At 42.6% G+C, this 13,921-nt stretch overlaps 1 protein-coding gene across 3 annotated transcripts in view; it reads left to right on the top strand.

Moving 5' to 3' along the window:
- Positions 1-13,921, top strand: part of LOC116941580 (CUB and sushi domain-containing protein 3-like) — a 442,102-nt gene that overhangs the window by 256,093 nt on the left and 172,088 nt on the right. For all 3 annotated transcript variants that reach the window (XM_032952771.2, XM_032952770.2, XM_032952772.2), the window contains 2 exons: positions 107-197; positions 5,524-5,648. In XM_032952771.2, the coding sequence (XP_032808662.2) occupies positions 107-197; positions 5,524-5,648 (216 nt within the window). The remainder of the gene's footprint in view (positions 1-106; positions 198-5,523; positions 5,649-13,921) is intronic.

The following is a 13,921-nucleotide window of genomic DNA, read 5'->3' as shown; positions in this document are numbered from 1 at the left end:
CTGCTGTAATCCTAATGTCTTACATCTTTTGCATACACATGCATACGCTTCCCCTCTTGTTGAATTCCATGCCACGCGTGTGCATGTGCGGCGGTGTGCGCTGCAGCAGGCAAAAACAGGAGCAGCACTCACGCGTCAAGCACCTGCCCTGATCCTGGGGAGCCACAAGACGGCAGAAGAGTCGGTGCCGACTTCAGGTTAGCTTGGCCAATGCTCCGCAGTCACCTCACTCATTTGCTCTCGAGGCACATTGGTGTAGCTTCACCCGGTTTCACCGGCCAGGGCCATGCATTCGGGTGTCGACGCGGCAGATAGTTTTCCGCAGCAGAAATATTTCCGCCGAAGGAATTGTTGCTATTCATAAGCTGTCTAAGTTGCCATCACTCCACATCGGAATGGGCAAGGTAGAGAGACAGGGCGAGGTGACCACGCAGCACATTTCCCGACCACGGTAAAAAAAAATACTGGTCAAACCTTGATCCGTTCGGCGAACACATCAACGCGGTGTACTTGCGGGACAACATCGCATATCCACCGTGACCAGTAATTAAAACTCACTCCCAGTGCAATTTTTGTGCATGGTGTAACTCATTTTCTATCGATGCTTGCAAATCTGACCTGTTCACATATTTGCCAATAGCTTGGTCCCCAACAAGTCTGATGTGCAACTTTGTACTGTAAAAGTTTCATGTATATGTTTGTGTGCACTAATGTGCTTCGCGAAGCTACTCAGAATGTATCCATCCAGCATAGGAGAGGGTTGTGCATCCCTAGAAATCATATCCATTAACAGCTCTGAATGAGTTGTGAAAACTACACATTCCTATGGTGAAGACTAGCGTTTCTGTAAGATAACCACTATTGACTTCTTCTTCTTTACAAAGTAAAACTGCTCATTTTGTAGCTTTCTGTGCCTTGGATGGTGATGATGGTGACAGTGACAATGCTGTCACAATGCTGTCACTGTCACCATGATTGCTCACTAACAGCACCGCTTATGGATCTGCATATTATTGTGAATGCGTGTACATATTTGTGTGTATATATGTATGTGGCAGGTCCGGCAAAAACAACCCCCTACCTCCTCGTTGGTGCCGGACGGCAACACTGTGGTGAGCAGTGCCATGGGGGGATGACCAATTTAGATTGGCCATTCCCCTCATGGCGTTTGTAACCACCACATCGGCCAAATGGGGGCTCTGGATGGGTTGTGAGGGATTGGTAACCCCTCAACCTTCAATTAATTACCACTTAACCATGATTTAAAACTTTCATTAAGCTTGTGCCAGAGGCCCCAGAGGGACAGGCATCTATGAAGTCTCCTGGCCAAACCCCATTTGGTGGAGCCAGAAGACTGAATCCTTACCCTCGGGGCTCCTCCAGAAACAACAAAAAAACCACTGTGGTTGGCCACGTGGAATGTTTGAACGCTCACTACGGAGGAGAGGCTGCCACTCCTCTGTCAGGAGCTGGACTGGTACCGCCTGGATCTCTGTGGTATTCAGGTGGTCCGGTAGACCGGCTCTGGCTCCTGCCATCATGAGGAATGGACAATCCTCTACTCGGGGCAGGAGACTGCCAAACAACAGGGAGTGGCTCTTCTTCTGAACAAAAGAATGAAGGGGGCATGGGAGTGTGGCAGTGAGGTGTGGGAAGCTGTAAGCCCCAGGCTACTTTGGGCTCGCCTTCCCATCAACCAAAGGCGATGAGTGGTGGTCGTGGTTACTTAGGCTCCCACCGAATATGAACATCCGTGGAGGGATGCAGGCAATGCTGATGAGTCAGATTCCTTCTATGACCTCCTGTCACAGGTGCTAGCTAAAGTGGCCCCTCGAGATAGAGTCATCTTGTTGGGCAACTTCAATGCCCAAATTGGCACCTGGTCTGGAGTGATTGGAAGGCATGGGCCAGATCAGCTCAATAACAATGGTAGGAGGCTGCTAGATTTTTGTGAAGCCCATGGGCTTGTAATTACCAACACACTATTCCAGCATTGGCGCATCCACACAACATCATGGATGCATGCCGGGTCCAAGCAAGAACATTTGCTGGACTACAGGGTGATAGAATAGCGGATGCGGGCCCATGTCCTTGATATCAGGACCTACCGTGGAGCTGATCTGCCCACTGACCATCGACTTGTCATCTGTAAGATGGGCCTGCCATTCATCCACTCGGGTGGTGGGTGTACACCCAGGAACCCATTCAAACCCATAGTGGCCTGGTCTCAGCTAGCTGATGAAAGTTGGAAGCGAAAATTTCATCATCGCTTGCAGCTGGGGTTGGCATCGTCCCCCACTCCTCCTGATGTCGAAGGGAAATGGGCAAGGTTTTGGACTGTGGCGCATGCAGCTGCAATGGCTGCATTGGGTACATGGTCCAGACCTCTCCAGATAACCTGGCTGATAGAGGTGGTGTTCAGGCTGGCTGAAAAAAAGCGACAGACCCACTCTCATCATCTACAGCATCCCACGTCAGATAATGAGGAGGCTTACTGCAGCCTTTGCTCGGAGGTTCTGAGAGCCATGAGGTGCTGCAAGGATGGTGGTCGCAAGTTGCTGAGGAGATGGAGGCTACCTCAATAGCCCACGATCACAAATCTCTCTTTAACTCCATCAAAAAGTAACCTGCAGGGCCACACCTATTACCATGATTAGGGGAAAGAACGGTGATCCAACCTTCGACCCCCAGGAACAGGTTTGCAGATTTTTTTAGCATTTCTGTGAGATCCTGTGGAAGGGGGAATCCCTCAGGCTGGAAAACATCATGGGACAAAGTGGGTATGACCCTGCTGAGTCTGCGGTGCCTCAAATATTGGATGACGAAGTCACCCCCTGTGAGTGGCTGGCTGAGGTTCCATCTGTTGAGGAAGTACTGAAGGCGAGCCAGATTCTGTGACCAGGAAAGGCACAGGGGCAGAGATGATCTCCCAAGCAAAATGCTGAGTTAGGATGGCATTTGTGTACAGACTGCCCTACAACAGTCTGTAACACTGGACGGGTTCCCCAGGATTAGAAGGATGCCCTGGTGGTCCCCCTCTTTAAGAAGGGGGACCGCACAAACTTTAACAACTACAGGGACATTTCACTCCTCAGTCTGCCGGGAAAAGTCCTGGCAAGGATTATTCAACATCTCCTTGACTGGCATGCTGATGAGAGGCTTGCGGAGCCACAATGCGGTTTAAGGAAACGGCAGTTCTGCACAGATGCCATATTTTCTGTCCGTCTGCTACAGCAGAGGTGTAGGGAATGCCAACAAGACCTACATCTCTGCTTTATTTACCTGGTCAAGGCTTATGATACCATCAGTAGGCCTGGGCTCTTCGTGCTTTCGGAGTCCCTGACCCTCTGCTCACGATCATTAAGGATCTTCATGATGGTGAGCGGGCCCGGGTAAAACTACGTGGCCAGGAGTCGGAGGGGAGATCTTTTCATCGGTTGCGTAACGCTGTGTTGAAGGTACCTGGTCTGTCGCTCTGCACGAAGCTTCAGGTCTTCTCTGGAACACAATCATTTCATCCCTTCTCTATGCTTGCAAAACGTGGACCCCTTTAATAGAACATCTTCACTGATTAGAAACATTTAGGCTGGCGTGCCTACGATCTATCCTGGGTTTAACCAGGTTGGATTGTGTGAGGAGCTCACAAATCCTTGAAAGATCTGGACAAAGTCCCATTGGTGAGCTCCTCCGGCAGGCAAAGCCGCGTTGGCTGGGTCATGTAGCCCACATGCCCAGCCACCGCATGCCTAAACAGCTTTTGTTCGGCCGGATCGAGGGGGCTAAACGGGCGCAGCACGGGCTAGAGAAAATATGGAGTGATGTGGTACAGGAGGATGTGGAGCTGAGTGGACTTCCTGATGACTGGTACCAGCAGTATCAAGATCGGCCTTTTTGGAGGAGGCTTGTGAAGGATGCTACTGGGCAGTTGGAGGCAGAAGCTCTCCAAACAACAACGGAGGGCGGAGGAGCGATGCTCACAATAACGAATGTAGCGCCGGGAGGCTAAATCACAGCAATTTGGCACAGTAGGGGGCACAGGTAGTGCATCAGCCAGTCATCTCAGTCAGTCAACCCATGGCACCTGCTGGGTCTTCCCCATGACCTGCTGCCAGCGGGCGTTCGATTCTTCACGTGTCCTCAATGTGCACATAGCCTGGCACAAGCGTCGTGGTGACGTCACCGCCACTTAGTGGTGAATGGCGGTTGTTGTTGTGGTGGGGAGCGGTGGCGCAGCGGTTACTGCACTGCACTACAAACCCGAGTTCGATTCCCGCTCATGACCAACACCAATGATCATTATCTGAACCGATCCTGGGCCTCCCTGAGATCGACTCAGTTTCAAATGAGTACCTGGTGCAGTGTGTAAAATAATCGCTACTGGGGAGACAAAAGCGGCCGGACGTGGTGCTAACCACTCACCCCCTCATGCGCTGTGCCGGCCTTCATCGGTGCTCGCTAATGGCACTTGCCCCGATAGTCTCATAAGGATAGACGGGAATCTTTATTTTTGACGGGAAATCTTTGTTTTGTTTTTTTGTATGAGTATGTTTACTTGTGTGTGCACACATCTTAGGCATGTAGTGGTGCATCAATTAATTAATAGAGACTGATTCTTGCAATCCTTACTCCATCAAAGTGAATTATTTTCCAGGAGGGTTAGACTTTTTTGTGGTGGAACATCCACCACTTTGTGGCAGAAAATGTGGCAGAACATCTCATGCATGTGGCAGAACATCTCATGTCACCACACCCAATCTATATCAACTTTCTCTAGCATTCCCCCGTGCTCCTTCCTAATCCTGCCCACTTTGTGGACAAAATTTGCGCGATTAAATGAGCCGTGGCATAATTACAGCACCCAATGGCAACACAGCCCTCCGCACATTCCGTATGGTTGAATTGAGCCGACTTTGCACAGAATTGAGTGTAATTCTCTCACGACGGGGCAGGAAGGAAAACTATTCCAGATGTGAATAAATGTTATGTTCGTCACATCCTACTTTTTATCCCCCACAAAGCCCAACTCAATCAAGTGTCAAACACGAGCCATTCTTTCCCTATCGCAGCTATGACTAAGAGCTCACAATTTCAGATTAGCACATTTTGATGATTACATGACCCAGTTCTAACACCTGTTCCTCTTTAGTAAGTTAATGCATCATTAAGAAGTGCAAGGCCCAGAGCAAATGATGTTGTTGCACTCTGGGAAGCACGATTATCATCAATCCTCAATTATGCTAAACGATAAATTGACGACAGCTTTGAAAATTATCCTGATAATTGTCATGGTTATCATTATACGCATCGTCATTATTTTATACAATCACCATTTATTATCATGATTTCATTACAATTTTAATGCTGATGCCGAGTCTTATAATCCCATGGTGGTGCCATGCTTAATGATGCAATAAAAAAATGCCAAGGGCAAGCCAACCTACTTAGCTTTGTCGTGCTGAATGATTATTATCGGCCAAAGGCTGAACTTAATTAATTCATAATTGCACTGTGCTGATCTTTCAGGTTGGGAGCTACCGTTAGATTCTCTTGCAATGAAGGTTACGTACTTCAAGGTTCCAGCAGCATCATCTGCCAGCGCGTGAACGAGATCTTTGCATCTTGGAGTGACAACACGCCCAAGTGCAAAGGTGGGCAGAAACAAGTTTCTGTTTATTTCATAGCAAGTAAGCAATATGTCACGGCTTTATTTTGGGTGTTTAATTGGACGTCCGGTGAAACTGCGCCTGAAATGTTACTGGCAACGGTTTGAGGAAGTGATGAGTGTAAGATGGGAGGAATTCAATTATAGGCGAGGCGTTTGGCATAAACGTGAATAAAATAAAGTCGACAGATCTGAGCCCCACTGCGTCTTGACCCCATTTCATGTAATTATTGTGTTTTGCATCAAATATGATTAATTAATCACACTGCAATATACAGAAAGGTGGGGCGATTTCTTCATCACTTACCTGAATCAGAGAGAAAAGCAACACGAAACATTTTACCACATTCTTTAAATATAATATACACATTATATAAGTTTTAATTGCACTTCACTGAGGTTGACGCTCAGAAATTAATAATAAAAAAAGTAATATCAAATTGACTGTTAAAAAAAAAAAGTGAGTCGGCTTGGTCACAACACGTTGCTAGGTGGCTGATGGGGGAGAACGGTGATGGAATAGCAGTCGAAGGAGGGACACTCAGCACCGAGAGCATGGCAACCGTGGATATTGAGCAACGATGTCAAACTCACCACGCCGGAGCTTGATGGCCTGTCGGATTTGCGAGAACACGATGAATGGCAGCGATATGGGGAAGCATTGGATAGCTCCTGGCAGCTGATGATGCCAGGAGCTATCCACGAAAGCCAGGTGTTTTTTAAAATGTTGATTTCTACTCAATGCAATACAAATATAATGTCACGTAGTTTAATTATATGGATCAACAAGCATTAGTAAAATCACCAACATGATTGTTATTAACCTTAGTTATATGACATTTCACAAAAGGCATTTAAGTTTAACTAGCTGCAGGTGTCTTTGTTAATTTTCTATTAATTATCAGCATAAAGACTAGCCCTATTAAAAGTTGCAAACATAGCATATGTGTGTATTGCTTCGATGGCATCCAGTATGCATATGTGTGTATTGCTTCGATGGCATCCAGTATGCTTCGGCGAATGTGACCTCCATTTTTTAGTCTTTAACATTTTATCGTATCATATTGTACGATATTTTACACTTACACATACAATACAGCCAGCCTTGATTTTGGCGTGGAATGCAGCGTTATTGTGTCGACCGTATATTATCTTTGGCCAACATTGCCGTTTAATGCGTGAATATTTCACACAGCGGCAATTGTCTTGAATCTACTGTGTCAACAACAACCACAACAATAAGAATGTATGTAACATCTACATACATTCGTATCTGAAGATGCTTTACATATATTTAAACCACCTATGAATGTATATATATATTCTTGGTTCTTTCGGTAAAGTCACATAGAAGGGAAACAATAAAATAATAAAAATATAAGACAATAAAATTCTCACGACGTTTCGACTGCAATACAAGCAATCATCATCAGGTGTGAAAACCACAGCAAGAGCAAAAGAGACACAAGAAAATTTGAAATTTCTTGCTGTGGTTTTCACACATGATGATTGCTTGTGTTGCAGTCGAAACGTCGTGTAAATTGTATTGTTTTATATTTGCATTATTTTATTGTTTCCCTTCTACGTGACTTTACCGAGAGAAACAAGAATATGAATCCCTGCAGTCACGAAAGCTTTAAATCACCTATGAATGCTTATGAGAGGGAATGGTGGTCAGGGCAAGGAAACATAGACCCATGCATGGTTAGAGTCAAGATCAAAACTCGTTCCAGGCCTGAAAAATAAAATATGCAAAGAAATAACATGTGTATTGTGAAACACTTAATAACAGTAAGTCATAATATATGTATAATCAGATTTATGGAGCTTTTCTGGCCATCATTTCACCAAGAGGTTTGGCAAAAAAAAAGATTAAACAGGTTCAGTGAGATTGCCCCCAAAGAAGTAACGAAATACAAATCGGTAGCAGAGTCCAGCAAGGACATACACTCTGACCTAGGCAATGACATGAAAATATTTCTTACCAAAACAGTTATTCTAGACATACAGATATAAAGTTTAATTGTGAAAGTGTTAACCACCTCAGAATCGCTGACATCAAATAACAATTACTTTTGAACCGAACAAAGGAGGCTCTAAAAGCCGGGCTAAAGATGATTTTGAGCAGAGCAAAAGAGACGCACAAGTTTGCTGAACAGAAGGAGCTAATTGTTGGAGGGACACAACCGATTATGCATATCTGGGGTAACTATTGAAGGCAGACTGAGATGAAAAAAAACATATATAGTGAGGGAAAAAAGTATTTGATCCCCTGTTGATTTTGTACTTTTGCCCACAGACAAAGAAATGATCAGTCTATAATTTTAATGGTAGGTTTATTTGAACAGTGAGAGACAGAATAACAACAAAAACATCCAGAAAAATGCATGTAAAAAATGGTATACATTGATTTGCATTTTAATGAGGGAAATAAGTATTTGACCCCTCTGCAAAACGTGACTAAGTACTTGGTGGCAAAACCCTTGTTGGCAATCACAGAGGTCAGACGTTTCTTGTAGTTGGCCACCAGGTTTGCACACATCTCAGGAGGGATTTTGTCCCACTCCTCTTTGCAGATCTTCTCCAAGTCATTAAGGTTTCGAGGTTGACGTTTGGCAACTCGAACCTTCAGCTCCCTCCACAGATTTCTATGGGATTAAGGTCTGGAGACTGGCTAGGCCACTCCAGGACCTTAATGTGCTTCTTCTTGAGCCACTCCTTTGTTGCCTTGGCCGTGTGTTTTGGGTCATTGTCATGCTGGAATACCCATCCACGACCCATTTTCAATGCCCTGGCTGAGGGAAGGAGGTTCTCATCCAAGATTTGATGGTACATGGCCCCGTCCATCGTCCCTTTGATGCGGTGAAGTTGTCCTGCCCCCTTAGCAGAAAAACACCCCCAAAGCATAATGTTTCCACCTCCATGTTTGACGGTGGGGATGGTGTTCTTGGGGCCATAGGCAGCATTCCTCCTCCTCCAAACACGGCGAGTTGAGTTGATGCCAAAGAGCTCCATTTTGGTCTCATCTGGCCACAACACTTTCACCCAGTTGTCCTCTGAATCATTCAGATGTTCATTGGCAAACTTCAGACGGGCATGTATATGTGCTTTCTTGAGCAGGGGGACCTTGCGGGCGCTGCAGGATTTCAGTCCTTCACGGCGTAGTGTGTTACCAATTGTCTTCTTGGTGACTATGGTCCCAGCTGCCTTGAGATCATTGACAAGATCCTCCCGTGTAGTTCTGGGCTGATTCCTCACCGTTCTCATGATCATTGCAACTCCACGAGGTGAGATCTTGCAAGGAGCCCCAGGCCAAGGGAGACTGACAGTTCTTTTGTGTTTCTTCCATTTGCGAATAATCGCAACAACTGTTGTCACCTTCTCACCAAGCTGCTTGGCAATGGTCTTGTAGCCCATTCCAGCCTTGTGTAGGTCTACAATCTTGTCCCTGACATCCTTGGAGAGCTCTTTGGTCTTGGCCATGGTGGAGAGTTTGGAATCGTATTGATTGATTGTTTTTGTGGACAGGTGTCTTTTATACAGGTAACAAGCTGAGATTAGGAGCACTCCCTTTAAGAGTGTGCTCCTAATCTCAGCTCGTTACCTGTATAAAAGACACTTGGGAGCCAGAAATCTTTGTGATTGAGAGGGGGTCAAATACTTATTTCCCTCATTAAAATGCAAATCAATTTATAACATTTTTGACATGCGTTTTTCTGGATTTTTGTTGTTGTTATTCTGGCTCTCACTGTTCAAATAAACCTACCATGAAAATTATAGACTGATCATTTCTTTGTCAGTGGGCAAACGTACAAAATCAGCAGGGGATCAAATACTTTTTTTCCCTCACTGTAAAATTAAGAGATGAGCAAGGGCAGTATGGATTGCATTTATAATATAAAAATGTATCGTTTATAATATGATAGCAACGTGCCTGAATATTTTCAATAGGTGCACAAAGAGCCTAAAACAACTGTAAAAGTACACAAAGAAGCAAGATGAAACGAATGCTAGGAATTACAATAAGAGACATAAAGAGTGGCACATGGATCAGAGAACATATGCAAGTTAATATCACATTTTTACAATCTTTGAACACTTTCAAAAAGATTCCTCAACGATCCATGTTTTTGGTCCCCTTTCATGTTTTTCTTATTTAACTTGCACACAGTTTTAAAACACATACTTTCCTTTTTATCTGCTAATTCCCTTCAAGCAGTTATAGATTCTGAGGAGCTGAAGTTCATTTTTCAACAGCAAATCAGCGCAATGGGCTATCACACGGTGCAGACACATGCTCCCTAGAGACAGCTTGACCTTGCCCTGTTTTCTTTTACACGCCCCGTCATCCAAAGAGCCACTTATTTTAGTTCAACTCATCGGTCAGACTTCGCTGTATTCCCATCCTTTCCTCTGTGGTGGATGGGTGGAGGAGAGTTTAATAGTGCACAACACCAAATGCCTTTGGGGACAGAACAACTTTTTTCCTGGCTTTGCTGCGGTAAAGAGGGAGGTGTGATTATGTGTAGGTCACAGAGGTCATTCTGCAGGAAGCAAATTCAATCAAGCCCAAGGACAGAGGTCACCTTCCGTTTAATTAAATTAATTTAATCAAAACTGAGTCTGTTGGGAAAATATACTACTTGTATATTAAGATGGTTCATAAAAAAAAACATTGATTGATAAAAAATGAAGAACACTGAACGTTTCTGAGGCTTGCTGTGCAATTAAGCTGAGATATACAATACAGGAACTGTGCTGAGGTGTATTGTACTCGTACATGCTGGGGCCCAATATTTGTTATATTTGATCCAAGTGTGTTAATTATTACATGATATAATCCATGATTTATCCACTGCTGGATGAAGGGCCCCAATGCAATCACCATCCCTCACGGTTTCGCAATCTAACATTTGCATTGAAAAGTAGGCAATATTTTTCGATTTAAATAGGCGATGTTGCATGCATCTCAATGGATTATTTAATCTCCTGAATAAAAAAGGATACAACAACGACATCTGTTTATTCATTGTTTGCAGAGAAATGCAATATTTTAATGATGAAAGATGCCTTAATTGTTATATTTTTAAAGGGAGTTAAACTGACTTGTATAATTACAGACCGATTTGCCTCTTCTCACTTTTATATAATTGCTGACATTGAGAACAAAATAATAGAACATTTAAAGACCATACTCTTTGGTTCTTTCGGTAAAGTCACGTATGTGACTTTACCGAAAGAACCAACGAGTATGGATGCCTGCAGTCACGAAAGCTTCAAATCAAGATTTAAAGACCAACCAACCACATGATCACACTGAGTTTGGGAATGGTTTATATCATATTATGGAAAGGACTAATGCATATCAAACAGCATTATGCCTAGCCTTTGCAGATTATAAAAAAGGCATTTGATTAATTGGAAATCGATGCAGTCATACAATCTCTCACAAACCAAGTCTGAAATGAAAATATCTTTAGAAACATTCAAATCCATTTGCAAAAATATAATAGCTTGTAAAATACTGAGCTTTTTGCATATTAAAAGGAGACTTAGATAAGGAGATATGCTTTCACCACAATTGTTCGGAGTGACAAACAAAGATGTTTTCTGTCAATAGCATTGAAAAGAAATTGCAAAGAAATGTGATAAAATATTAACTATCTCAATATTTGTAGAATGTAGTTTTTTAATGGCAGCCAATGGGTATGGATTATAGAGAATGATTGAAAAACTTAATCAAGATGGCCACAAAGTGTAAGCAAAATACAAGTCACGTGCATCTTGTTCCTGAAATAACTGAATCTGTTGGAGAGACACAGGTGCAAAATACATAATAGGGCTGGGTATATGTGCCTTGGGCAGTTCTTACAGGCAGAGATCAAAATAATCAAAAGAAGAGGCAGATAAGAGCTGGTTGGAGTGCTTTGAAAATAACGATCTTAATAATGATAAGCAACATGTGCATAAAAAATAATAACATCGTGTCTGCAAAATCCATCATCATTTGTTCACAGTTAAAAATTCTAGCAGACAAGATCAGACCTTACCGTCATCACTATGAACAATGCTAAATATTGACATTATCATGGAATTATCACAGTCTGTAATGTTAAAAATGTAAGATTGGCATTTGGTTTGATTTTTACTTTTAAAACTGTTTGTATTAAAATGTTGCATACAATATAAATTTCATTTGATATATAAACCAATCTCGTCCACCCATTTTTGCGTGTTTTTGTGTATATCATATATTTGGAGTACTGTTTAAAGCATGAAAATCAAAGCTCAATTATCTAAATTTTGATTTAAAGCTTTCATGACTGCAGGGATTCATATTCTTGGTTCTTTTGGTAAACTCACGTAGAAGGGAAAGAATAAAATAAAAAAGCTATCACTCCAACCATGAAGAAGGACCCTCTTGAGGAGACTTTCAAAACCATCACTTTACCCTACATTGCGGGGATCACGAAAAAAAGATCTCCAAAATCTTGAATAAACACAAGATCCAGGTCCGATTCAACACATTACATAAAATCCGTGATCTGGTTCCGTCTGTAAAAGATGTGATTCCGGACATACAGTACCCTGGCGTCTACAAACCAAGTTGCCTCTGTGATAATAGTTATTACATTGGAGATACCAAACGACATGTCTCGGACCGCATTCGTGAACACAAAGCAGACCTAAAACACGGTAGGACCAACACCTCAGCCATGGCAGATCACTGTTATAATTCAGTAGGCTCACATGACATTGACTTCTCCAAGACAGAGGTTCTTTGCAAGCCATCTGGCTACCATGAGAGATTCGTTCATGAGGCCATCCACATATATAAACACAGAGACAATTTCAACTGAGAAGATGAATTATGGCTTAGCAATCATTGGAAGGATTTGATAAACCATTTCGGGTCTTAATTGAATGTTCACGCTTACGGTGGCTTTCAGACAGCATCCATTATATTCGTCTCCCCCCTCCTCTTTCCCGCACATAGATGGACTCGCCCATCTGAATAACTGCCAAATCGCTCTCCGTGGTGCTAACGTTAAAAAACCGCCACTTTTTTCAAATTTTCTAGCTGTGGTTTTCACACCTGATGATGATTGTTGCAGTCTAAACGTCGTGAGAATTGTATTGTTTTATATTTTTATAATTTTATTGTTTCCCTTCTACGTGACTCAGTTATCTATTTGAGTGTGTAAATGGTTTCATGCCTTACCTCTACCAAGCAGAGTCAGCAGGATTATTTAAAGAATCCAAACGCTGTTGAATACTGTACTTTTATTTAATATATGTAAAGTTTATTGTTGTTCACGAAATCAATTTGGGATTTTTTTATTAAAAAAAAGTTTCCTCAAAAACAATTATTCTCTCAAGTCTCGCATGAGTATTGTGCATAATTCCACTTTGGATTCTGGCCGAGTATAATTGTCTCTGAAATGTTTGTACCACACAATATTTCCCTAATGGCCTTTAAAATCTCCACCTTTAATCACGGGGTGCTTTGCATAAGCGTTTCAGAAGGTGGTGCGGTATAGAATAATACATTTACCGCAATTCATCACGTACCACAATACTAAACCAAGCTAGTTCAAAACATGGCTTCATTTTATGCCTGATGCGATTCGATTTTTTTTTACGCTTTTAATATCCTGGTTAATACAATTTCAGCATCTGCACTATATTTTGCAGAAAATGCTTTGTTCTTGGCAACCGCTTTATTATTTGCCAGTTTTATTTTTCCTAAGGAGTCATTACGATCTGTGGTGCAAACCAATTTATAAGTTTTTTTTTCCAGAAAAAGACCCAGGTGTATGAATGTGAAATTGACTGTCATATCCAAATTGACTGTCAGCCACACTTCAGTGGTTCAAGGAACTCCATTGTGCGTCTTTAACATAAAGATAGGCCAGCGTTGCTGATAATGAAATTGATGTGCACAATTTTCCATTAAAACTGCATTGCCTTTACTTGGGAGAGCAACTTTGTGCTACCTTCATTTTTTGTTCTTTATTGTATCTTGAGCTTGCTTCTTTTTTTATAATGAATACACGCAATGAATGCATTTAGTTTTTTTGTGTACCATTACATTTATTGTATATTGGTCAATTTCCCCAATGCCACTCTACATTAATGTGAGTATGCAAATAAAATGAAAGGGCATTTATTCATTTTCAGCCCGCCCTGCAATTACTTGCCAATGCCCATGCTGGTTGAAGGACCTTCATTAAAGTAACTCTAGACAGCTCCCATGCT

This window comes from Petromyzon marinus, chromosome 12, assembly GCF_048934315.1.
Source record: "Petromyzon marinus isolate PM22_M1 ecotype Great Lakes invasive population chromosome 12, UKy_Petmar_22M1.pri1.0, whole genome shotgun sequence".
In the NCBI taxonomy this organism is placed as follows: Eukaryota; Metazoa; Chordata; class Hyperoartia; order Petromyzontiformes; family Petromyzontidae; genus Petromyzon; species Petromyzon marinus.
The sequence above is the reverse complement of the archived record's forward strand: the minus strand, read 5'-3'. Positions and strand labels throughout refer to the sequence as shown.